General features: G+C 40.3%; 1 protein-coding gene across 3 annotated transcripts in view; it reads left to right on the forward strand.

Moving 5' to 3' along the window:
* Window positions 1-22107, forward strand: part of LOC143923704 (uncharacterized) — a 48624-nt gene that overhangs the window by 15732 nt on the left and 10785 nt on the right. For 2 of the 3 annotated variants that reach the window (XM_077447506.1, XM_077447507.1), the window contains 4 exons: window positions 22-384; window positions 3243-3551; window positions 14706-15044; window positions 18478-18789. In XM_077447506.1, the coding sequence (XP_077303632.1) occupies window positions 22-384; window positions 3243-3551; window positions 14706-15044; window positions 18478-18789 (1323 nt within the window). The remainder of the gene's footprint in view (window positions 1-21; window positions 385-3242; window positions 3552-14705; window positions 15045-18477; window positions 18790-22107) is intronic. The other variant, XM_077447508.1, reaches the window with a different exon arrangement.

Consider the following 22107-nt stretch of genomic DNA (forward strand, 5'->3'; position numbering starts at 1 on the left):
AATGTCCATCTTATTCTGTAGATAACCGAAGGTTCAAGCAACAATTTGAACGCATCTCGCTTGGAAGGGCTAGTAAAGGGTTGAATGTGTCTTGTGACAATTACAACTCCCGGGAAGAATTTCACCTCACCTGGACTGCGGTAGGTGAGAATGGAGAGAAGATCATGGCGACAGATCATCAGACACGGAATGAGAGAGAATGCGGCAAGTTGCTGGACGCTGATTATTTAGTAATCTCTTCCCTATCATTTGGAATACACTGCAAATTAACGTCACTCAACTTCCCACCGAATCCAGCAAAACACCGCAATACGAGGTTCATCTGCAATGTCAGCTCTGATAGTGAATCCAAAAAGGAACACAAGACGCGGAGCTTTGATGCTTGTAAGAAACCCATTAATTCAATTATTATACATGCGCTGTGTAACATATGTATTGTTTGCGATTTATAACCATTACATAAGTGAATTGTTCTCAGTAAATGTTTAACCACTTCCCTACGGGGCCAAATCTGGTACTTCTCACATACATTTATAAATCTACATTTCTTTGCCTGAGCCCTGATTCACATTGGTGCGATCTGACATGTCAAATCGCATGCCAGATTAGCAGCAATTGTCAGCAATGGCACCATCCCGCAGCGACTTCAAAAAGTCGTTTCTGTACTACTTTTTGCGATTTCCGTTGACATCTGTCCAGAATCCTGCACAGATGTCTCTGAAATCGCCGCCAAAATCGGGACAGACATACAGGAGGGAAATCATGTGAGTTCAGCTGAACCTGGGCTGAAACCTACTTAGAATTTACCTTCAAAAATATATATGTAGAGCACTGCTGCCTTGGGAGCTGCAAATGTTGTTCATTACTTTTATGTTAATAGGTCCCATTCTTCCTTCCCATGCAAATTTTCACAAACATCAGACAGTCTTTATATTCTGTAAAGCTTTATTCTTGAACTTGTATTGGTGGAACAAGTAAATAGAAGATATGAGATACCTCCATATTGGTTCTGGTTCCGGTATCTGATCCTGCGTACTCTCCTTTTATGAACCGACCAGCATCACTCTGAATAATGCTGAGGGTGTAGATTCCAAAGTCCCAGGCCTCATCGCCTAATTCCTTGACTCTTGAAATCAGCTCATGTCAGTTATGGGAAGTGTCTCTCACTAGGTCCTTGGACACATAGCAAGTTTAGGGATAAGCACCACTGGGTTGCGTTCCTTTTTCTCACTCCCAATTGACAGTCCATGTTTCCCACAGAAGGTCAATTCCCAGTTTCCTCAGTCCGCTTTACTCCTACTTCTTCCTCCTCATGGTCCGGTGTAACAACATATTCGGCGACCCATCGCAGTTTGCTACGGAAGTGACGTTCCTTCGCCATCATCTTGTCTCACCCCACACTCGTCCACAGTAAGGATACACTAAGAAGGGGGAAAGCGGACATGTTGTTGCACCCACCGGAGTTTTGTATTTTAGACGTATTTATAACAGTAAAGTGAGTTTCTATAGTAAAATACAGGACTTATGCCACGTACACACGATTGAATTGGTCCGGCAAACAATCCGCCGACTCTATAACGAACGGACTTGGCCACACACGGACCCTCTAAAAGTCCGGCGATTTCTAACGCGATGACGTACAGCACGTATGATGGGACTAGAAAAAGGAAGATCAATAGCCAGTAGCCAATAGCTTCAATCTCGTACTTGCTTCAGAGCATGCGTCGTTCTTAGTCCGCTGGACTAGCACACTGACGAACGGATTGTCCAATGAAAGCCAAGTCCGGAGGACAAATTTTGAGTCAAAACTTTCTAAGTCTGCCGTTGAAAAAGTCCACTGGAGCCCACACACGATCGAATTGTCCGGCGTACTGTTTCGATCGTGTGTACGCGGCATTAGAACTCCATCTGGCTGCTTAGAATTTCCGACAACAGATGTTTGAGATCTGGATCTCAAATTTTCCGACAACAAAATCCGTTGTTGTAAATTCCGAGCGTGTGTAGGCAATTCCAACGCACAAAATTTCACACGTGCTCGGAATCGAGCAGAAGAGCCGCACTGGCTATTGAACTTCATTTTTCTCGGCTCGCCGTACGTGTTGTACGCCACCGCGTTCTTGGCGATTGTAATTTCCGATAACATTTGTGTGACCGTGTATATGCAAGACAAGTTTGAGCCAACATCCGTCCGAAATAAATCCATGGTTTGGTTATCTGAAATTCCGAACGTATGTACGCGGCATAAAGCCCCATACACACTATCAGATTTTCTGCAGATTTTTTTCCTTCAGATTTACCAAAACCATATACTATGAGGTCAAACCTTAGGAGTTTCAATGTGTATGCAATCAGGCAGGTCCTTCTACTACATGGTTTTGGTAAATCTGAAGACAAAAATCAGCAGAAAATCTGATAGTGTGTATGGGGCTTTTAGATAACCAAACCGTGGATTTATTTCGGACGGATGTTGGCTCAAACTTGTCTTGCATACACACGGTCACACAAATGTTATCGGAAATTCCAATTGCCAAGAACGCGGTGGCGTACAACATGTACAGCGAGCTGAGAAAAATGAAGTTCAATAGCCAGTGTATATGGGGCTTAAGACTGTAACATTAAAAATTTTGAAAAAGTAAAGTGCTGGGAATACTTTCTGGATGCACTATAATTTAGGACTAATTAATTTTTTTTTTTTGCGCTTTTTCAATGTGAAATGTGTAAATAAATATATATATATATATCATAATTTGTGCACTCTATAACTTTCCCTACTAACTAAAGAATATATACTGATTTGGGTTATTTTCACCAAAGAAATGTAACGGAATACAAAGATTATTTATTTGCAAAATTGTATAGCAGAAATGAAGAAAAATTTGTATTTTTTTCAATTTTTTTCAATTTTTTATTTATTTTGAAAAAACAAAAAAAAAAAAACAGCAGTGTTTGAATATCAAGGAAAGAAAGCTATATTTGTGTGAAAAAATTATAAAAATGTCACGGATACAGTATTTTTCCAGGTACAGTGTAGCATGACCGCACAATTGTCATTCAAATGTGTGACAGATGAAAGCTGAAAATTGGCCTGGGCAGGAAGGGGGTAAAAGTGCCCAGTATGGAAGCGGTTAAGAAACAACAAATGCATTCATATTTTAAATCATATAAATATCCATCTATAAAGTTTGTGATGTGAACCAGGCCATTACATTGGTATATTTCTGCTAATTGTAATTTTCCACCAGCGAGACCTCCTCCCTCAGCCCCGAAGGTGTCGTCCCCGGATAACGCTGGAGAAGGTGTGTGTTCTCTGGTTCTGGAGAAGTTCTGTCCGGACCATAACCAGATAACATGGAACTGCGGAGTTGGAAATTACCAGGAGGCGGACAATGTTCAAACGGAAACATTTGAGAATGATTCGATAAGTACATCTAACTGCACAAGCGAATGTCAAGTTCCCAATCATCTCTTCCAGCTTCCCTTGTCAAAAGTACAACTCTTATGGGAAAATACTCCTCTGGACCAGCCAGAGATCCAGGAAGTGTCTTCAGAAGGTAATATCATTGAGAGCGTTTGATTCTCATTTATAACTTTTTATAGGTTGATCATACAGTGTACCGTACAATACAAATCAGACATGTGCAGAACAACAAAAATGTGTTTGGTTTCAGATCTATTCATTTGTTGCTCATTTTGTTTCATTGCATTCGTAATGAAATTCATTTTGTTTTGTTTTGTATATTCGTTTTGAACTGGATTAAAATGTTTCCAATGGATTCAAAGTATTCCAATCAAAAATATTGAAAGAAACTAAATTGATTATGAAGAATAGCTGGTTCTATTCTATTTGAAGTTCGAATTTCATAAAATGGTTATATTCTTTCTATTTTACTTTATTCTTTTTTATTCTATTCTTTTGCAATCTATTCCTTTATTTTCTATTCTATTTTATTCTATTCTTTTATTTTCTAGTCTATTCTGTGCTGTTCTCTTTTACTATATTATTTTCTATTATTTTTTAATCCATTCATTTATTTTCTATTTGATTTTATTAAATTATTTTATTCCTGTTTCTATTCTATTCTTTGATTTTCTATTCTATTCTATTATTTTCTAATCAATTCCTTTATTTTCTAGTCTATTCTATTCTCTTCTCTTTTAGGCTATTGTTTTCTATTCTATTTTATTCTATTCTATTCTATTATTATTTTTTAATCCATTCATTTATTTTTTAAATAATTTTATTTCCATTTCTATTCTATTTTTTGATTTTCTATTCTATTCTTTTCTAATCTATTCATTTATATTCTATTCGATTTAATTCTATTCTTTTATTTTCTAACCTATTCAATTCTCTTCTCTTTTACTCTATTATTTTCTATTTTATTCTATTCTATTATTATTTTTTAATCCATTCATTTATTTTCTATTTTATTTTATTAAATTATTTTATTTCCATTTCTATTCTATTCTTTGATTTTCTATTCTATTCTATTCCTCTATTTTTATCCTTAACTGTCTTGAAAAAGTATTCATACCCCTTGAAATGTTCCACATTTTGTCATGTTACAACCAAAAATATATATATATGTGTTTTATTGGGATTTTATGTGATAGACCATTCTATTCTATTATTTTTTTAATCCTTTCCTTTATTTTCTATTTAATTTTATTCAATTCTTTTATTTTCGTTTCTGTTCTATTCTTTTCTATTCGATTCTATGCTTTGATTTTCTATTCTATTCTATTCCTCTATTTTCTATTCTACAGTGCCTTGAAAAAGTATTCATACCCTTGAAATGTTCCACATTTTGTCATGTTACAACCAAAAACATAAATGTGTTTTATTGGGATTTTATGTGATAGACCATTCTATTCTATTTTTTAATCCATTCCTTTATTTTCTATTTTATTTTATTATTTTATTTACGTTTCTATTCTATTCTTTGATTTTCTATTCTATTCTTTTCTAATATATTCTTTTATTTTCTGGTCTATTCTATTCTCTTTTGCTTTATTATTTTCTATTCTATATTATTCTATTGTATTATTTTTAATCCATTCATTTATTTTCTATTTTATTGTATTACATTTTTTTATTTTCGTTTCTATTCTATTCTATTCTTTGATTTTCTCTTCTATTCTATTCCTCTATTTTTCTATTCTAAAGTGCCTTGAAAAAGTATTCATACCCCTTGAAATGTTCCACATTTTGTCATGTTACAACCAAAAAATGTTACATTTATTTTATTGGGATTTTATGATAGACCATCCTATTCTATTATTTTTTAATCCATTCCTTTATTTTCTATTTTATTTTATTCAATTATTTTATTTGTGTTTCTATTCTATTCTATGCTTTGAATTTCTATTCTATTCCTCTATTTTCTATTCTACAATGCCTTGGAAAAAGTATTCATACCCCATTGAAATGTTCCACATTTTGTCATGTTACAACCAAAAATGTAAATGTTTTTTATTGAGATTTTCCGTGATAGACCAACACAAAGTGGCACAGACAGTGAGTAGGGATGAGCCCGATGTTTGTGTCGAAATGTAAGTTCAACTCGAAAATCAGGTGTTCGCCAAATTTCTAATATTATGGGGCGTGTGCAGCAAATTTCAAGTGCCGCGGAACTCCCCATAAGGCACTGCGAGATCGCAGTGCAATAATGTCTGTTGATTGGCCAAAACATGCAGCTGACTAGCCAATCACAACATGCAGGGTGCCTTTGGCCAATCATGGCTCAGGGTGTTAAGTCCAGGCCCCCACACTATATAAGGCTGCTTAGATAGCGGCTGTATATAATGTTCTAATGTTAGCTAGATTAGGCAGGTTAGTAGACTTGTGCAATTCGTTTAGTTCCGAATTCATTTTTTAACAAATTTTGACAAATTCGTTAATTCCAAAATTTCAGAATTTGAAAATTTCTGAAATTTCAGAATTTCTGAATTTTCATTTCCACACTTCCGAAAATTCAAAATTTCGTAAATTCGAACTTCGGAAATTCAAAATTTTGGAAATTTGAATTTCGTAAATTTGAAATTTCATAAATTCGAAATTCAGACATTGAATAATCGAAATTTCATAAATTGAAAAATTTGGAAATTTGAAAATCCAAGAATAAGAATTAGAATCTGAAAATTCAAAAGAATGAAAATCTGAAAATTCAAAAACCCGAAAATCTGAAATAACTAACTAATAACAAATATTAAATTATAGGTATTGGAATTTCCTTTCAAATTTGGCTGTTAGTGAACGTAATGAATACGAATTTATCCGAAGTTACGAATTATCTGAAATAACGATATGCCGTATCTAAATGGAACGTATTAATCTAATAATAATAAACAACAATAATAATAATAAAAAAACCTTTTTATTATTATTATTTATTATTAATTTGTTCCATTCCATTTGTTTAGATGCGGCATTTGTTATTTTGAATCATTCGTAACTTCAGATAAATGTGTATTCGTTATGTTCACTAACAGCCAAATTTGAAAGGAAATTCCAATACCTATAATTTAATAGTTAGTTATTTTTTCTAATTTTACTGATTTCTTTTTTTTCAGATTTTTGGATTTTTAAATTTTTGAATTTCAGAAAATTGGGAAATTCGGAATTCAAAAATTTGGAAAGTCGGAAATCTGAAAATTTGAAATTCAGAAATTAGAATTTTCGGAAACCTGAAAATTTGAAATTCAAAAATTTGAAGATTTGAAAAGCAAAATTTTAGTTTTTCCGAATTTTCAAATTTCCAAAGCAAAAAAAACTAATGAAATGAAAACGAACAAATTTTTTGTCAGTGCACATGTCTACAGGTAAGTTAGTGGCGTGCAGGCAATTTAGTGCATATATATACCTACTTAAGGACCGCCTCATGTAGATATACGTCGGTACTTTGAAGAGGGATATCTCAGTAACGGCAGCAGCTGCTGCCACAACCGAGATCTCCCTCTTTACAAGAGGCAGTCCTGTGTGCGATATCGGTGGTCTCCGCAGCGGGTTCACCGCAAGATCACCGTTATCGACGGCGGGAGAGGTGCCACCCCACCCTGCGATTGGGTCCTGCACATTGCTGGGTATGGAGACGAGTGAGGCTAAGATGGCCCCCCACTCGTCTCTATACCATAGGAGGGCGGAAGCAACGTCAAAACGTCACTTCCACCCATACCTCTTAAAGGTATATTTTTTTCAATGTAATTTTTTCAATGACAATTTTTTTTTTTTTTTATTGCATTTAAGTCCAAATATGAGATATGAGGACTTTTTGACCCCCAAATCTCATATTTAAGAGGACCTGTCATGCTTTTTTCTATTACAAGGGATATTTACATTCCTTGTAATATGAATAAAAGTGATCCATTTTTTTTTTTAAACTGTAAAAATAAATAAAATCAAGTAAAATAAATAAGAATTTTTTTTTTAAAACACCCCGTCCCGACGAGCTTGCGCACAGAAGCGAACGCATACGTGAGTAGCGCCCGCATATGAACACGGCGGTCAAACCACACATGTGAGGTATTGCCGCGATCGGTAGAGCGAGAGCAATAATTCTAGCCCTAGGCCTCCTCTGTAACGCAAAACATGCAACCTGTGCAATTTTTAAAATGTCACTTATGGAGATTTTTGAGGGTAAATGTCATTCCACGAGCGGGCGCAATTTTGAAGCGTGACATGTTGGGTATCAACATAATATCTTTCACAATATAAAAAATTGGGCTAATTTTACTGTTGTCTTATTTTTTTATTCAAAAGGGTGCATTTTTTCCAAATAAAGTGCGCAAATACGGTGTGAAAAAAGTATTGCAATGACCGCCATTTTATTCTCTAGGGTGGCAGAAAAAAAACTAAAAAAAAAAAAATGTTTGGGAGTTCTAAGTAATTTTCTAGCAAAAAAATAAAAAAAAAACAGTTTTAAACATATAAACACCAAATCTGAAAAAGAGGCCTGGTCCTTAAGTGGTTAAAGTTGTGCTCAAAAGTTTGCATACCCTGGCAGAAATTGTGCAATTTTGGCATTTATATTGAAAATATGACTGATCATGCCAAAAAACTATTTTATTCAAGGATAGTGATCACATGAAGCCATTTATTATCACATCGTTTTTTGGCTCCTTTTAAATTCATAATGATAACAGATATCACCCAATGGCCCTGATAAAAAGTTTACATACCGTATATACTCGAGTATAGGCCGACCCGAATATAAGCCGAGGCCCCCAATTTACCCCCAAAAAAACTGGCAAACTTATTGACTCGTGTATAAGCCGAGGGTGAGACATGCCTGTCCATCCCTGTGTGTGTGTCCGTCCATCCCTGTGTGTGTGTGTGTCCATCCATCCATCCATCCCTGTGTGTGTGTGTGTCCATCCATCCATCCATCCCTGTGTGTGTGTGTGTCCATCCATCCATCCATCCCTGTGTGTGTGTGTCTCCATCCATCCATCCATCCCTGTGTGTGTGTGTCTCCATCCATCCATCCCTGTGTGTGTGTGTCCATGTGTGTGTGTCCGTGTGTGTGTGTGTGTGTGTGTGTGTGTGTGTGTGTGTGTGTGTGTGTGTGTCCAGCCTACCTGTGTCCCGAGCCTCCGTCCCGTGCCTTGCCTCCTTGCCTCCGTCCCGTGCCGTGCCTTGCCTCCTTGCCTCCGTCCCGTGTCGTGTCGTGCCGTGCCGTGCCTTGCCTTGCCTCCGTCCCGTCCCGTGCCGTGCCTTGCCTTGTCTCCGTCCCGTGCCTTGCCAGGATCGCCTCGGCGGCCATTCTAAAATTCAAAAGCCCCGCCTCCGCCTCCGCCTGTGATAGGCGGAACACTGAATTTCCCAGCAGCCTGTGTTCCGCCTATCACCGATATCGTCTCATCCTCGTACTACGGACGAGGATGAGACGATGTCCGTGATAGGCGGAACACAGGCTGCTGGGAAATTCAGTGTTCCGCCTATCACAGGCGGAGGCGGAGAAGGAGGCGCGGCTTTCAAATTGTAGTATGTCCGCCGTCTGTCTGCTCGATACGCTGATCGAGCAGTCAGACGGCGATGACTCGAGTATAAGCCGTATAAGTATAAGCACTTTCAGCCTCAAAAAAGAGGCTGAAAATCTCGGCTTATACTCGAGTATATACGGTACCCTGGAATGTTTGGCCTTGGTACAGACACAGAAGGTGGCACATGCAGGTTAAAATGGCAATTAAAGTTTCATTTCCCACATTTGTGGCTTTTTAAATCGCAATTAGTGTCTGTATATAAATAGTAGAGCTGCACGATTAATCGTCAAGAATCGTTATTGTGATTTTTTTTCCCCCGTTGCGATCTTGCCAAAAGTGTTTCACGATTCTTTCTATGCAGAGAATTCTCTCTGCTCTTCTGAAGCCAACCGCCATCAAAAGAAAGGAAGAAAAAAAAACGGGACAAGAATCAGAACATTCTTTAGCAGTGGAACTTAAGTATAAACATTGTAACGATTTGTCAAAGGAATAGACTTTGTGTGTAAATGAGGAAAGTTTAACCATTTAAAGAGGAAGTAAACCCTGATGGGTTTTGCTTCCTCTTTTGCTCGCTGCTGCAGCCTGCGAATGAAAAGCATAATGGGCTAGTATGCATCGCATACTAGCCCATTATGTGGCCCTTACCTGCAAAAGTATCCAGCGATGTCCCCTGTGTGGGCAGCGGCCATCTTCTGGCCCTCTTCCTTCTGGGCCACAGACTCCGGCTCAGTGATTTGCCGGAGCCGCGTGATGTCACTCCCACGAATGCGTAAGGGAGCCATGACTAAAGGCATAGGCTAGGGAAGAAGCGGCACTTAGTTTTGTTTCTTCCCCGTGCACGCACCGTTGTAATTTTTGGCGGCCTACAAGTGAAATATCTCCTAAAAAGCGCACCTTTAAGAGATATTTCCACTATCAATAGCAGGGTTTCTCAACTCCAGTCCTCAAGGCGCCCCAACAGGCCATGTTTTCAGGCTCTCCATTATTTTGCACAGGTGATTTGATCAGTTTCACTGCCTTAGTAATTATCACAGCTGTTTCATCTGAGGGAAATCCTGAAAACATGGCCTGTTGGGGCGCCTTGAGGGCTGGAGTTGAGAAACACTGATCTATAGGTAAGCTTTGTGCCCCATACACACGGCCGGACATTCCGACCACAAAATCCGTTGGCTTTTTTCCAACGTATTTTGGCCGAAACTAGTCTTGCATACACACGGTCGCACAAAGTTGTCGGAAAATCCGATCGTTCGGAACGAGGTGACATTCGTAACGTACGACGGAACTACGTAGAGGCCAGTAGCCAATAGCTTTTGTCTCCAAATTTTTTTTCTGAGCATGCGTCGCACTTTGTGCGTCGGAATTCTCTACACGCAATCTGAAAAAGTCAGATCGGATTTTGTAGTTGGAGAATTTTAGATCCAGCTCTCAAACTTTTTCCGTCGGAAATTCCAACAGAAAAAGTCAGATAGAGCCCACACACCATCGGACTTTCCGATAACATAATCCGATCGAACTTTTTCTGTCTGAATTTCCGACTGTGTGTATGGGGCATAATTCTAGGCTTACCGTATATACTCGAGTATAAGCCGAGATTTTCAGCCTCTTTTTTGAGGCTGAAAGTGCCCCCCTCGGCTTATACTCGAGTCATCGCTGTCTGCCTGCTCGATCAGCGTGTCGAGCAGACAGACAGCGGCCATTCTATAATTCAAAAGCCGCGCCTCCGGCTCCGCCTTCGCCTGTGATAGGCGGAACACTGAATTTCCCAGCAGCCTGTGTTCCGCCTATCACGGACATCGTCTCATCCTCGTACTACGGACGAGGATGAGACGATGTCCGTGATAGGCGGAACACAGGCTGCTGGGAAATTCAGTGTTCCGCCTATCACAGGCAAAGGCGGAGGCGCGGCTTTTGAATTTTACAATGGCCGCCGAGGCGCCGACGAAGAGCGGCGATCCTGGCAAGGCACGGGACGGAGGCAAGGCAAGGCAAGGCACGGCACGGGACGGGACGGAGGCAAGGCACGACACGGGACGGAGGCAAGGCACGGCACGGGACGGAGGCAAGGAGGCAAGGCACGGGACGGAGGCTCGGGACACAGGTAGGCTGGACACACACACACACACACACACACACACACACACACACACACACACGGACACACACACACAGGGATGGATGGATGGAGACACACACACACAGGGATGGATGGATACACACACACACAGGGATGGATGGATGGATGGAGACACACACACACAGGGATGGATGGATGGATGGAGACACACACACACAGGGATGGATGGATGGATGGAGACACACACACACAGGGATGGATGGATGGATGGACACACACACACACAGGGATGGATGGATGGATGGACACACACACACACAGGGATGGATGGATGGATGGACACACACACAGGGATGGATGGACGGACACACAGGGATGGACGGACACACAGGGATGGACGGACACACAGGGATGGACGGACACACACACAGGGATGGACAGGCATGTCTCACCCTCGGCTTATACACGAGTCAATAAGTTTGCCAGTTTTTTTGGGGGTAAATTGGGGGCCTCGGCTTATATTCGGGTCGGCCTATACTCGAGTATATACGGTACTTATAGGTAGAAGTCCAAAAAGCAGGTTTACAACCACTTTAAACACGAAACCTTTTTCTGACATTTGTTGGTTTCGAGTTAAAATCTTTTTTTTTGCTAGAAAATGACTTAGAACCCCCAAACATTATATATATATATATATATATATATATATATATATATATATATATATATATATATATATATATATAGTCATGGCCGAAATTGTTGGCACCCCAGCAATCGTTCCAGAAAATCAAGTATTTCTCACAAAATAGTATTGCAGTAACACATGCTTTGCTATACACATGTTTATTCCCTTTGTGTGCATTGGAACAAAACAAAAAAAGGGAGGAAAAAAGCAAATTGGACATAATGTCACACAAAATTCCAGAAATGGGCTGGTCAAAATTCTTGGCACCCTTAACTTAATGTTTGGTTGCCCACCCTTTGGAAAAAATAACTGAAATCAGTCACTTCCTATAACCATCAATAAGCTTCTTACACCTCTCACCCGGCATTGTGGACCACTCTTCCTTTGCAAACTGCTCCACGTCTCTCTTATTGGAAGTGAGCCTTTTGCCAACAGTAAATTTAAGATCTTTCCACAGTTGTTCAATGGGATTTAGATCTGTACTCATTGCTGGCCACTTTAGCGCTTAATTGCCATCTATTTCTGGGTGCTTTCTGACGTATGTTTGGGATCATTGTCCTGCTGGAAGACCCAAGATCTCGGACGCAAACCCAGCTTTCTGACACTGGGCTACAGTGTGACCCAAAATCCTTTGATAATCCTCAGATTTCATGATGCCTTGCAAACATTCAAGGCACCTAGTGCCAGGGGCAGCAAAACAACCCCAAAACATCATTGAACCACCACCATATTCCACTGTAGGTACTGTGTTCTGTTCTTTGTAGGCCTCATTCCATTTTCGGTAAACAGTAGAATGATGTACTTTACCAAAAAGCTCTATCTTGGGCTCATCTGTCCACAAGACGTTTTCCCAGAAGGATTTTGGCTTACTCAAGTACATTTTGACAAACTGTATTCTTGCTTTTTTATGTCTCTGTGTCAGCCGTGGGGTCCTCCTGGGTCTCCTGCCATAGCGTTTCATTTCATTTAAATGTCGACGGATAGTTTGCGCTGACACTGATGCTCCCTGAGCCTGCAGGACAGCTTGAATTTCTTAGGAACTTGTTTGGGGCTGCTTATCCACCATCCGGACTATCCTGCGTTGCAACCTTTCATCAATTTTTCTCTTCCGTCCACGCCCAGAGAGATTACAGTATAGCCTTCTCCAGCTTTGTGAGCGTGAACTATTTTCAGTTTCAGTTTTCTAGACAGCTGCTTAGAAGAACCCATGGTGCTGATTGTTGGGGCAAGGTCAGATGAGTCTGGCCATTTAAAACCTTTGATATTGACATCACCTGGTCTTCCCAGATGATGATTGAGAACAATCCATGACACTGGCAGGTCTCAGCTTTGCAAAGGGGGCAGTGCATGCTATAAATTCTGCAGGGTGCCCAAACTTTTGCAGACACCATTTTTTTGTTTTCTGTAATTTTGAAAGTGTAAATGATGGAAATAAAATCTAACTTTTTTTGACATATTATAAGAATGTCTAATCTGTAATTTGATGCCATTTGGAGATTTTTCCATCTTTCCTTGGCTTCGTTATGCATATTAAAGTGGTTGTAAACCCTTACAAACCACTTTGACCTAGGCCGCGTACACACGGGCGGACTGTTCGCCCAACCTTGTCCGCTGAACAGTGTTTGGGCGGACAGTCCGCTCGTGTGTGGGCTTTCAGCGGACAGTTTCAGCGGACAGTTGGACGAACAAGGTTTTTCGGAAATTCCGTAAAACTGTCCGCTGAAACCTTGTTTCAGCGAACAGTCCGTCCGTGTGTAGGCTTGTTCGACAGACTAAGTTTGGCGCATGCTCAGAAAGGATTTACACGCCAAAAGTTATAATGCAGTGTATAGGACGTCGTATTTTTCGTCCCGTCGTACGTGCCGTTCACGTCATCGCGCACGGTTTCAGCGGACTGTTCGTTCGTCGTGTGTGGCCATGTCCGTCCATGCTAATTTTGAGCGGACTGTTTGCCGAAACTGTTGGACGGACAAAGTTGGGCGAACAGTCCGCCCGTGTGTACGCGGCCTTACAGGTAAGCCTAGATTAAGGCTTACCTGTAGGTCCAAGCAATATCTTCTAAACCTACATGGTTTAGGAGATATTTGCCTGAAAACAGGCACCGCTGTCTACGGCGTGCACTAAGCGCGGCATTTCCAAGAATGGAGCTGCCGCGCTTGTCGACTCCCGTGTGCATGCGCGGGAGTGACGGCTTCACCGAATGACAGCGGCGGGGCTGCGAGGCGCCACCAGCAAGATGGATGCGGCGGACTACAGGGGAAAGCGGCGACTTCGCTGGCTCCTGTGTCAGGTAAGTGACACATAATGGGCTACTATGCGATGCATAGTAGTCCATTATGCTTTGCCTTTGCAGGGAATGAAAGAGGAAGTAACACCCATCAGGGTTTACTTCCTCTTTAATACACATTTTGACCTGGGGTGCCCAAACTTTCGATCCCCACTGTAGCTACAGTGCCACGGGTTGCAAACTTCTTGATAATGTTGTGCACTGGACAACGCCAAATCTAGCTCTCTGGAGATGGACTTTTAACCTTGAGATTGTTGATATTTTTCCACAATTTTTGTTCTCAAGTCCTCAGACAGTTCTCTTCTCCTCTTTCTGTTGTCCATGCTTAGCGTGGCACACACAGACACACAATGCAAAGACTAAGTGAGTCTCGACGAGTTTCGAATTTTCAGATTTTCGTGCTTTTGAATTTTTGTTCTTTTAGAAAATAATTTTTTGAAAAAAAAACGTTAAACGGTCTTTCGTTAATTTGGATATTTCCGAATTGACAAATAAGCAGAGTTTTGATGAAAAACGGATCAAAATCGGAACGAAACGAATTGCACATGACTAACAGGCATTAATATCTTAAAAATACAGAACTTTTCGATCAACTTACATGCATGCTTCTGATATTCTTGCAACAAATGTTTTATAAATAGACCCCTAAGATCTTGCAATTTTATTTTTTTCAGACCTTCCCTGGGGTCCAGTGATGGGAGAGATAATATTCCCGTTTTTCTTACCTTGTCAAATGTACCTAGCGCAATGTTCGTTCGTAAGCTATTTCCCCAACAATCTGGAGGTGAGGTGCTTTTTCAAAGGACCACAAACACCGGAGCTGCATGAAGCGTATTCCAAGGATGAATCTCTCCTTTCTCCATATCTGACTATTAACCTTGGTAGGGGCAATGAGCTTTACACTGAACCACCCAGATTCTACATGTCACTGCACGTCCAAACAGAGAAAAATGTATCATTCACCTGTGCAATGTGTCACCGTATGGAAATCGATCCGAAGACGGCATGGAACGGTAAGTTGAGTCTTGCCAAATTGTTTTATTATTTTTTGCAGTCTTCTTAACCCTTTCATGCCTAAGTCTATTTCTGGCATTTGTTGCTTACAAGTTAAAAAAATTATTTTTTGCTAGAAAATTACTTAGAACTCCCAAAACATTATATATATATATATATATATATATATATATATATATATATATATAATTAGACATGTGCAATTCGTTTAGTTCTGAATTCGTATTTTAATGAATTTTGACAAATTCGTTAATTCCAAAATTTCTGAATTTTTCAATTTCCGAAATGTCCGAATTTCAGAAATTACGAATTTTCAAATTTCTGAAAATTCTGAATTTTGGAAATTCAAAATATCGCAAATTTGGAAATTCGAATGTTCGAAATTTAATAAATTAAAAAATTCAAAAATTTGGAAATTTGAAAATCCAAGAATAAGAATGAAAATGTGAAAATTCAAATTGTATTGAATTGAACGTAACGAATTGTATTTGTTATGTTCACTAACAGCCAAATTTGAAAGGACATTTCAATTCCTATAATTTAATAGTTATTATTTTAAATTTTACTGATGTTCTTCGATTTTTGAATTTTTGGACTTTAGAATTTGTGAATTTCTGAAAATATGAAAATTTGGAAATTTGGAATTCGACAATTCAAAATTCAGAAATTTGAAAATTCGGAAATCTGAAAATTCTAAATCCGAAAATTCAGAAATCCGAAAATTCAAAATTCAGAAATTCAGAAATTTGAAAGTTCGGAAATCCCAACATTCGAAAATTCAGAAATTTGAAAATTTGGAAATCCCAACATTTGAAATCCCAAAATTCATAAATTTGGAAATCTGAAAATTCAAAATTTGGAAACTCGGAAATCTGAATTTTCTTTTTTCGAATTTCCGAAAAGAGCAAAAAAAAACAAACACATTTTTTGTCAGTGAACATGTCTAATATTTTTTTTAAGCACAGAATCTAGAGAATAAAATGGCCATTGTTGCAATATTTTATGTCACACTGTTTTCCCCATATGATCCGCGAGCAGCCAGCTTCAAAAGACACTGTAGCACAACCTAGCACCCCTTGCCATTACATACATTTAGTGCTGAAAAAAAGATGATTGATGGGGAGGAGAAACAGGAAGACATTAACGAATATTAATTTGCTATTGTCACACAACTGGGTGGGCTCAGGGCACAGTGCTCTGTGCCCAAAGCCCACCCTTTTAGAAAGCCAATTAGAGCCTCCGGCTCTAATCGTGTGCTTAAAAAAAAAAAAAAAAACCTTATTGGAATCCATAGTCCGGTGCCCTATATGTAGATTAGGGGCCGGGAGCATGGATTAGGGGAGTGGTGCTGACAGGCTGAGAGGAGACCTTCTATTTATTGGACATGTAGTGTCCGGTACCACATCCTTAAAGATTTATGTATACAAAAAGGCCCAAACTATGGAAAAGGAGGACTTTGAAGGTACCACATATTGCTATAAAAGAATCAATGTTTAATTTTACAAATATTATAAGTAGGGAAGCACCGATACCATTTTTTTACAATGAGTACGAGTACCAATACTTTTTTTATTTTTTTTTAGTACTTTAGTACTCACCGATACCAATTACTGATACCTAACTATTTTGTTTTCACTTCAGCTGTCAGCAATGGTACAAAGCATTAAAAAGTTATTTACAAATTAAATAATTTTTTATTTGAACTTTTTCAATGTGAAATGTGGAAATTTATATGTGTGCGTGTGTGTGTGTAAAAATATTCATTAAAAAAGCAAACAAAAAGGAGAATAGGGAGTTAATTGAGGCTGATTAGAGTAAATTAAGGATTAATAAGGGGTTAAACAGAGGAACATTTGTTCATCCCTTTGATCTGCAGATGAAGAAACAGAAAGATACAAAAAGAAACAATGTTTATTTTTATTTAAGTGTTGTTAGTAAACATTGCTGGCTGCTTTTTTTTTTTTTTTTTTTTTTGTTTGGACAGCTCCAAATACCGAACTTCTTTAACACTTCAGCTGTCAATAGGGGAAACCCATTGACAACTCAAAGAACTGAGCCTGAAAGTATCGGTTTCAGGTATTCAGGTATTGGTGCATTTGAACGAGTACCGATACTTGTGCAAATACTCGGTATCGGCACTGATAAGCATGTATTACGTATTAAGAACTCAACAGTATTACATGTAAGCATTGCAAGTACATAGGATACTTTAACCATTTAAGGACCGCCCCATGCAGATATACTGCGGCAGGGTGGCCCTCCTGCGTGGAAATCATGTACCTGTACGTGATTTAGTGCACAGGATATGGGGTCGCATGCGCATTCCGCCGGCGACCCGCTTGCTCTGTGAATGGACACAGCGGTAGCTGTTTGGTAGATGCGATGTACGCCGGGACCCGCCAATCTTTCACAGGAGAGGCAGAACAGTGGCCTGCTTATGTAAACAAAGGCCGACCACCATTCTGTCAGAGAGGAAGATGGAGATCTTGTGTTTCTGCTAAGCAGAAACACGGATCTCTGTCTTCCTCCAATTAAGCACCCCCCCCCAAACAGTTAGAAATCACTCCCTAGGGGCACACTTAACCCTTTGATCGCACCTGATGTTAACCCCTTCCCAGCCAGTGTCATTAGTACAGTGAGAGTGCATTTTTTTTTAGCACTGATCACTGTATTAGTGCCACTGGTCCCCAAAAAGTGTCACTTAGTGTCCAATTTGTCTGCCACATTGTCGCAGTCCCACTAGAAATCACTGATCGCCCCCATTACTAGTAAAAGAAAAAAAATCCATAAATCTATCCCATAGACATGTGCATGATGAAAAAATGTATTTTGTTTCGATTCGTTAATCTAGTAATTTAGTTTAGATGAATTTGATTGATTTGTTCAATGCGTATTCGGAGTTTGTATTCGGAATTTGTTTTATATCTTTTTCAAATTCTCATTGAATTTACAATTTTTTCCCGATTCGGACAATTTGATCGTGTGTGGGCTCCAGCGGACTTTTTCTTCCCAAATGTCCGGCGGACCTAAAAATAAGACTGGCTTAAAATTTGTCCGCCGGACTCGGCTTTTAGCAGACAATCCGTTTGTCTGTGTGCTGGTCCGACGGACTAAAACCGACGCTAGGGCAGCTATTGGCTACTGGCTATGAACTTCCTTATTCTACGTCATCACGTTAGAATCCGTCGGACTTTTGGAGTGATCGTGTGCGGCCGAGTCCGTTTGTTTGAAAGTCCGGAGAAACCTCAGCTGCAAAGTCTGTCGGATTGTCCACCGGACCAAGTCCAATCGAAAAGTCCGGTCGTGTGCACGCGGCATTAGGATGACAGGCCCCTAGGGTATAGCACCTCTTTGCTAAAAACTGCTTGTCTGATCTTTGAGAGATGAAACAAAATTATCTTCCTTGACTTGATGACTATTTAAACATTCTAGGAAAAGACGGTATACATTGCATTATGTTTAGAGATGAATATATTCATCTGAAAGTTGGTGCCTTTTGTCCACGAGATCTTGTGGTGACCTGGGAAGAATCAGACAAACGGCATGGTCAATATAAAAGGATTGAGGAGGAACGCATCCAGAATGATATGAAAGAGAGCAGAGATGACATATACATTTACTCCAGCGTCTGTCAGTCCGTGACACTGAAGGATCTTATGAACCCGGTGGACAAATACATTAAAGCCACCGTTAAACTTGAAGTTCGGGACTTTGTCAAAAATATTTACTTCTTCTGCAGCAAAGGTAAAGCCAGATTTGTTTTATATTTCGGCCTAGCACAGTAAAGCTTTCTCAGAACAGAAGGTCTTCACCATGGTTGCTAACCAACTGATAATGGGGGTTGATTTACTAAAGGCAAATCCACTTTGCACTACAAGTACACTTGGAAGTGCAGTCGCTTTAGATCTGAGGGGAAGATCTGAAATGATCCTTGCATGTCCCCCTCAGATCTACAGCGACTGCACTTTCGAGTGCACTTGTAGTGCAAAGTGGATTTACCTTTAGTAAATACCCCTCCCCCTTCCCCTTGTCAAAATCTACTGATGGAGCACATTTTTTAGTGACAACCTGGAAGTGGTCAGAAGATCTTGTTTAAAAGTGAAACCGTTAGGGGCATTTACACTGACCACTGATGTAATTTGCACTGATTACCAATGTATTGTCAGTCACCACCAATGCACCCAAGGGAAATAGAGCTGGTGTAACTACACAGTAACATTAGTGTCCGTCGAAAATTCCTCTGTTCGGGCTTCTTTAAACTTAATAATACTGCTGCATCATTCCTGGTTTTAACCTTTGAAAGCCTGAAGCACCGTGCATGCATTGAACACAGTTACAAGGCATATGCTGAGCAACCTATTCGGTTGACTGGGTTTCATTTGGTGGTACTGTCCACCAAACTCAACATAGGGAGCAATTTTAAATAACATTAGGAGGGAGAAATACAGAGGGAAAGCTCAATTTACTTTTATTGAGGTTTAAAGTGGTCGTGAAGGCTCAAAGTTTTTTACCGTCATACATTTTATGCATGAAGTTACAAAACCTTCTGTGTACAGCATCCCCCCCCACTATTTACCTGAGACCCATAGCGATCCAGCAATAAGCATGAGAGCCTTGGATCTTCGGGGACCATCCCTCTTCATTGGCTGAGACAGCAGCGGGAGCTAAGTGTCAATCACAGCCAGTGAGCCAATGAGGAGAGAGAGGGGCGGGGCTGAGCCACAGCTGTGTGTGTGGCTCAGGATCGCACCTGCTTGGGTGCTTGCTGTGGAGGCACTTGGCAGGAGGAGCCAGGAGTGCCAGCAGGGGACCCAAGAAGAGGAGGAATGGGGCTGCTCTGTGCAAAACTATTACACATAGCAGGTATGACATTTTTTTTTTCTTTAAGAAGCCTTTGGTATCATTGAAAGGCTCTTGAGGCGGCTGAGCCTGTTTAGTGTAATTGCAGCTGAATTTCCACCATCCAGGCAGCCCAGGTGCAGTGTACACGTTGCCTACTGTAGTTAGATATTTATGGCTACCCTAGCTAGGGGGAAGAAGTTAATGTTTTTACTACCTTTTTACCGGGCTAAGGCTTTCTTGGGTCTGGCCATCCTGTCCTTGGTGACAGAATCTTGTAAAAAAGCCCCCCTAATGTTTACACTGCTTTGTGCTATATTATTGAAACCTAAGGCTAGAATACCCCTTTAAATATATTATTGCTTCTGTACTCTGTAGAGAGAGAGGAAGTCTTGTACCCGGAAAATAAAACTGAGCAGTGTATGAATTCTGATCTCTGTTGGGTCATTATATATGTTGCTCCCTGTGCAGGTCTGGGTTGGTGGAACGGAGGAATGCCGACACATAAGGTAATGTGATTAGACAGTATTAAAGGTGATAGCTAGTAATAGAGGTGAGGGAGGACCTAGGGTCCTTCACTTGGTGATTATAAAAAGGGACAGGGGTCCTGAGGGTCCAGAGATCAACCGGAGAGTCTCCGGAATGTTATCCACCAAACTTGGCTTGCGGAACTGCATAACGCCACCATGTAAAAGGTTCTGCCGGGACTTGTAGTCTGCTCTGAAGACACCAATTCATTGGGATACCATTATCATGGACTACAGCCACCTTGAACTTGCCAGTATTGGATTTTATGCAGGTATGCTAGGGCAGCCACCGTTTGTCAGTTAGGAACTATTATGCTGAGTTTTACTGTTGTTCTGCCTGGTCTGAATTTATTCTAAGGTGGTTTATGAAAGTAAGCAGCACTCTACACATAGACATTTGAAGATTGGGTCAGTGAAAGCACACTGAGGTATGAAGTAGACATGTGCGATTAGTTTCGTATGAAATGAAAATTCGTACGAATTTCCGAAAATTAGTACATTTGTACGAATCCAAAATACAAATTTTTATGCACACTGTCCACAGTGCTTAGTGTAGCCCAGAAGAACCCAGTCAAGGGTAGGCCTCTGATGTCACTCTACATTTTGGCGATCAACGAGGTAACGTGGAGGAATGCCCAGCTAGCCCCCTCTTACATACCATCTGTCATTTACATGAATGGCTGGGTGCTGCTGTATTCATACCCTGTTTCCCTGAAAATAAGACCTAGCATGATTGTCGGTGATGGCTGCAATGTAAGCCCTACCCCCCCAAAAAAGCCCTAGTTAAAGTCCTTGTAGGTCTTATTTTCGGTGAAACAGGGTATATGCAATAGCACTGCTGTATACAGGAGTACAGCAGCATGCAGAGATTCATGTCAATGACAGTCCACTGTGCATGGGGTGCCTGGACGTACATAGGAAATTCAGCTTCCGTTACACTTAATGGGCTTAGGCAGCCCATGTGCAAGATCCCTTTGTGACACCTGTAACGTTAATGTTAAAGTGTTATGTATATTAAGTTATGTTATGTTACTGCAACATTTCATATTCCCAATATGTGTCTCTTGTACCATGTACTTGTGTTAAAAAGTATCCTCTTTGTTTAACTTCCTTTGTGTGAAATACCTGGTGATCCTGCCAGTTCCCCTGTTTTCCTATATCTAACTGAACACGGTAGACAATAGGGTATATCCATCCCAGCACTGTCAGTTTTCTGGCTGTGCATGCATGTCCTCCAATGGTCAAACGTGTGCTGACATCCCCACCCCCAGTATAGCCATTCACTGGGAAGATCGGTGTGCTGCTGTTTCTCCACTCCCACCTCTCCAAGCCCCTTATGCAGCCAAGAACATGGGTCATAAGATCACAGCTAAAACAAAAGAAAAGAAAAGGTATTTATAATATTTTTGTTAATACCTATACACAGATGGTTTGCCTTTCACTTCTATTTTACACTGAATGGGCTGCTTTACAAGGTGAGCAGGGCCGCTGTTAGAAATCATGGGGCCCTGTACAGCCTTCCTGATGCCATCCCATCCCAACCCTGCCTAACACCCCCCCCCCCCCTCCCCCCATCCGGGTAAAGTAGAACTATGACACTGACTGTCCACCTGCACCCAAAAAAGTCCTTCTTTAGAGGATGAGAAACCATAGAGGTGATCCCTGGTGGCCATCTTGGGTCAGCAAAGCCTTTTTA

This window comes from Lithobates pipiens, unplaced genomic scaffold, assembly GCF_037356315.1.
Source record: "Lithobates pipiens isolate NorthernLeopardFrog02 unplaced genomic scaffold, aLitPip1_a1.2 Scaffold_22, whole genome shotgun sequence".
Classification (NCBI taxonomy): domain Eukaryota; kingdom Metazoa; phylum Chordata; class Amphibia; order Anura; family Ranidae; genus Lithobates; species Lithobates pipiens.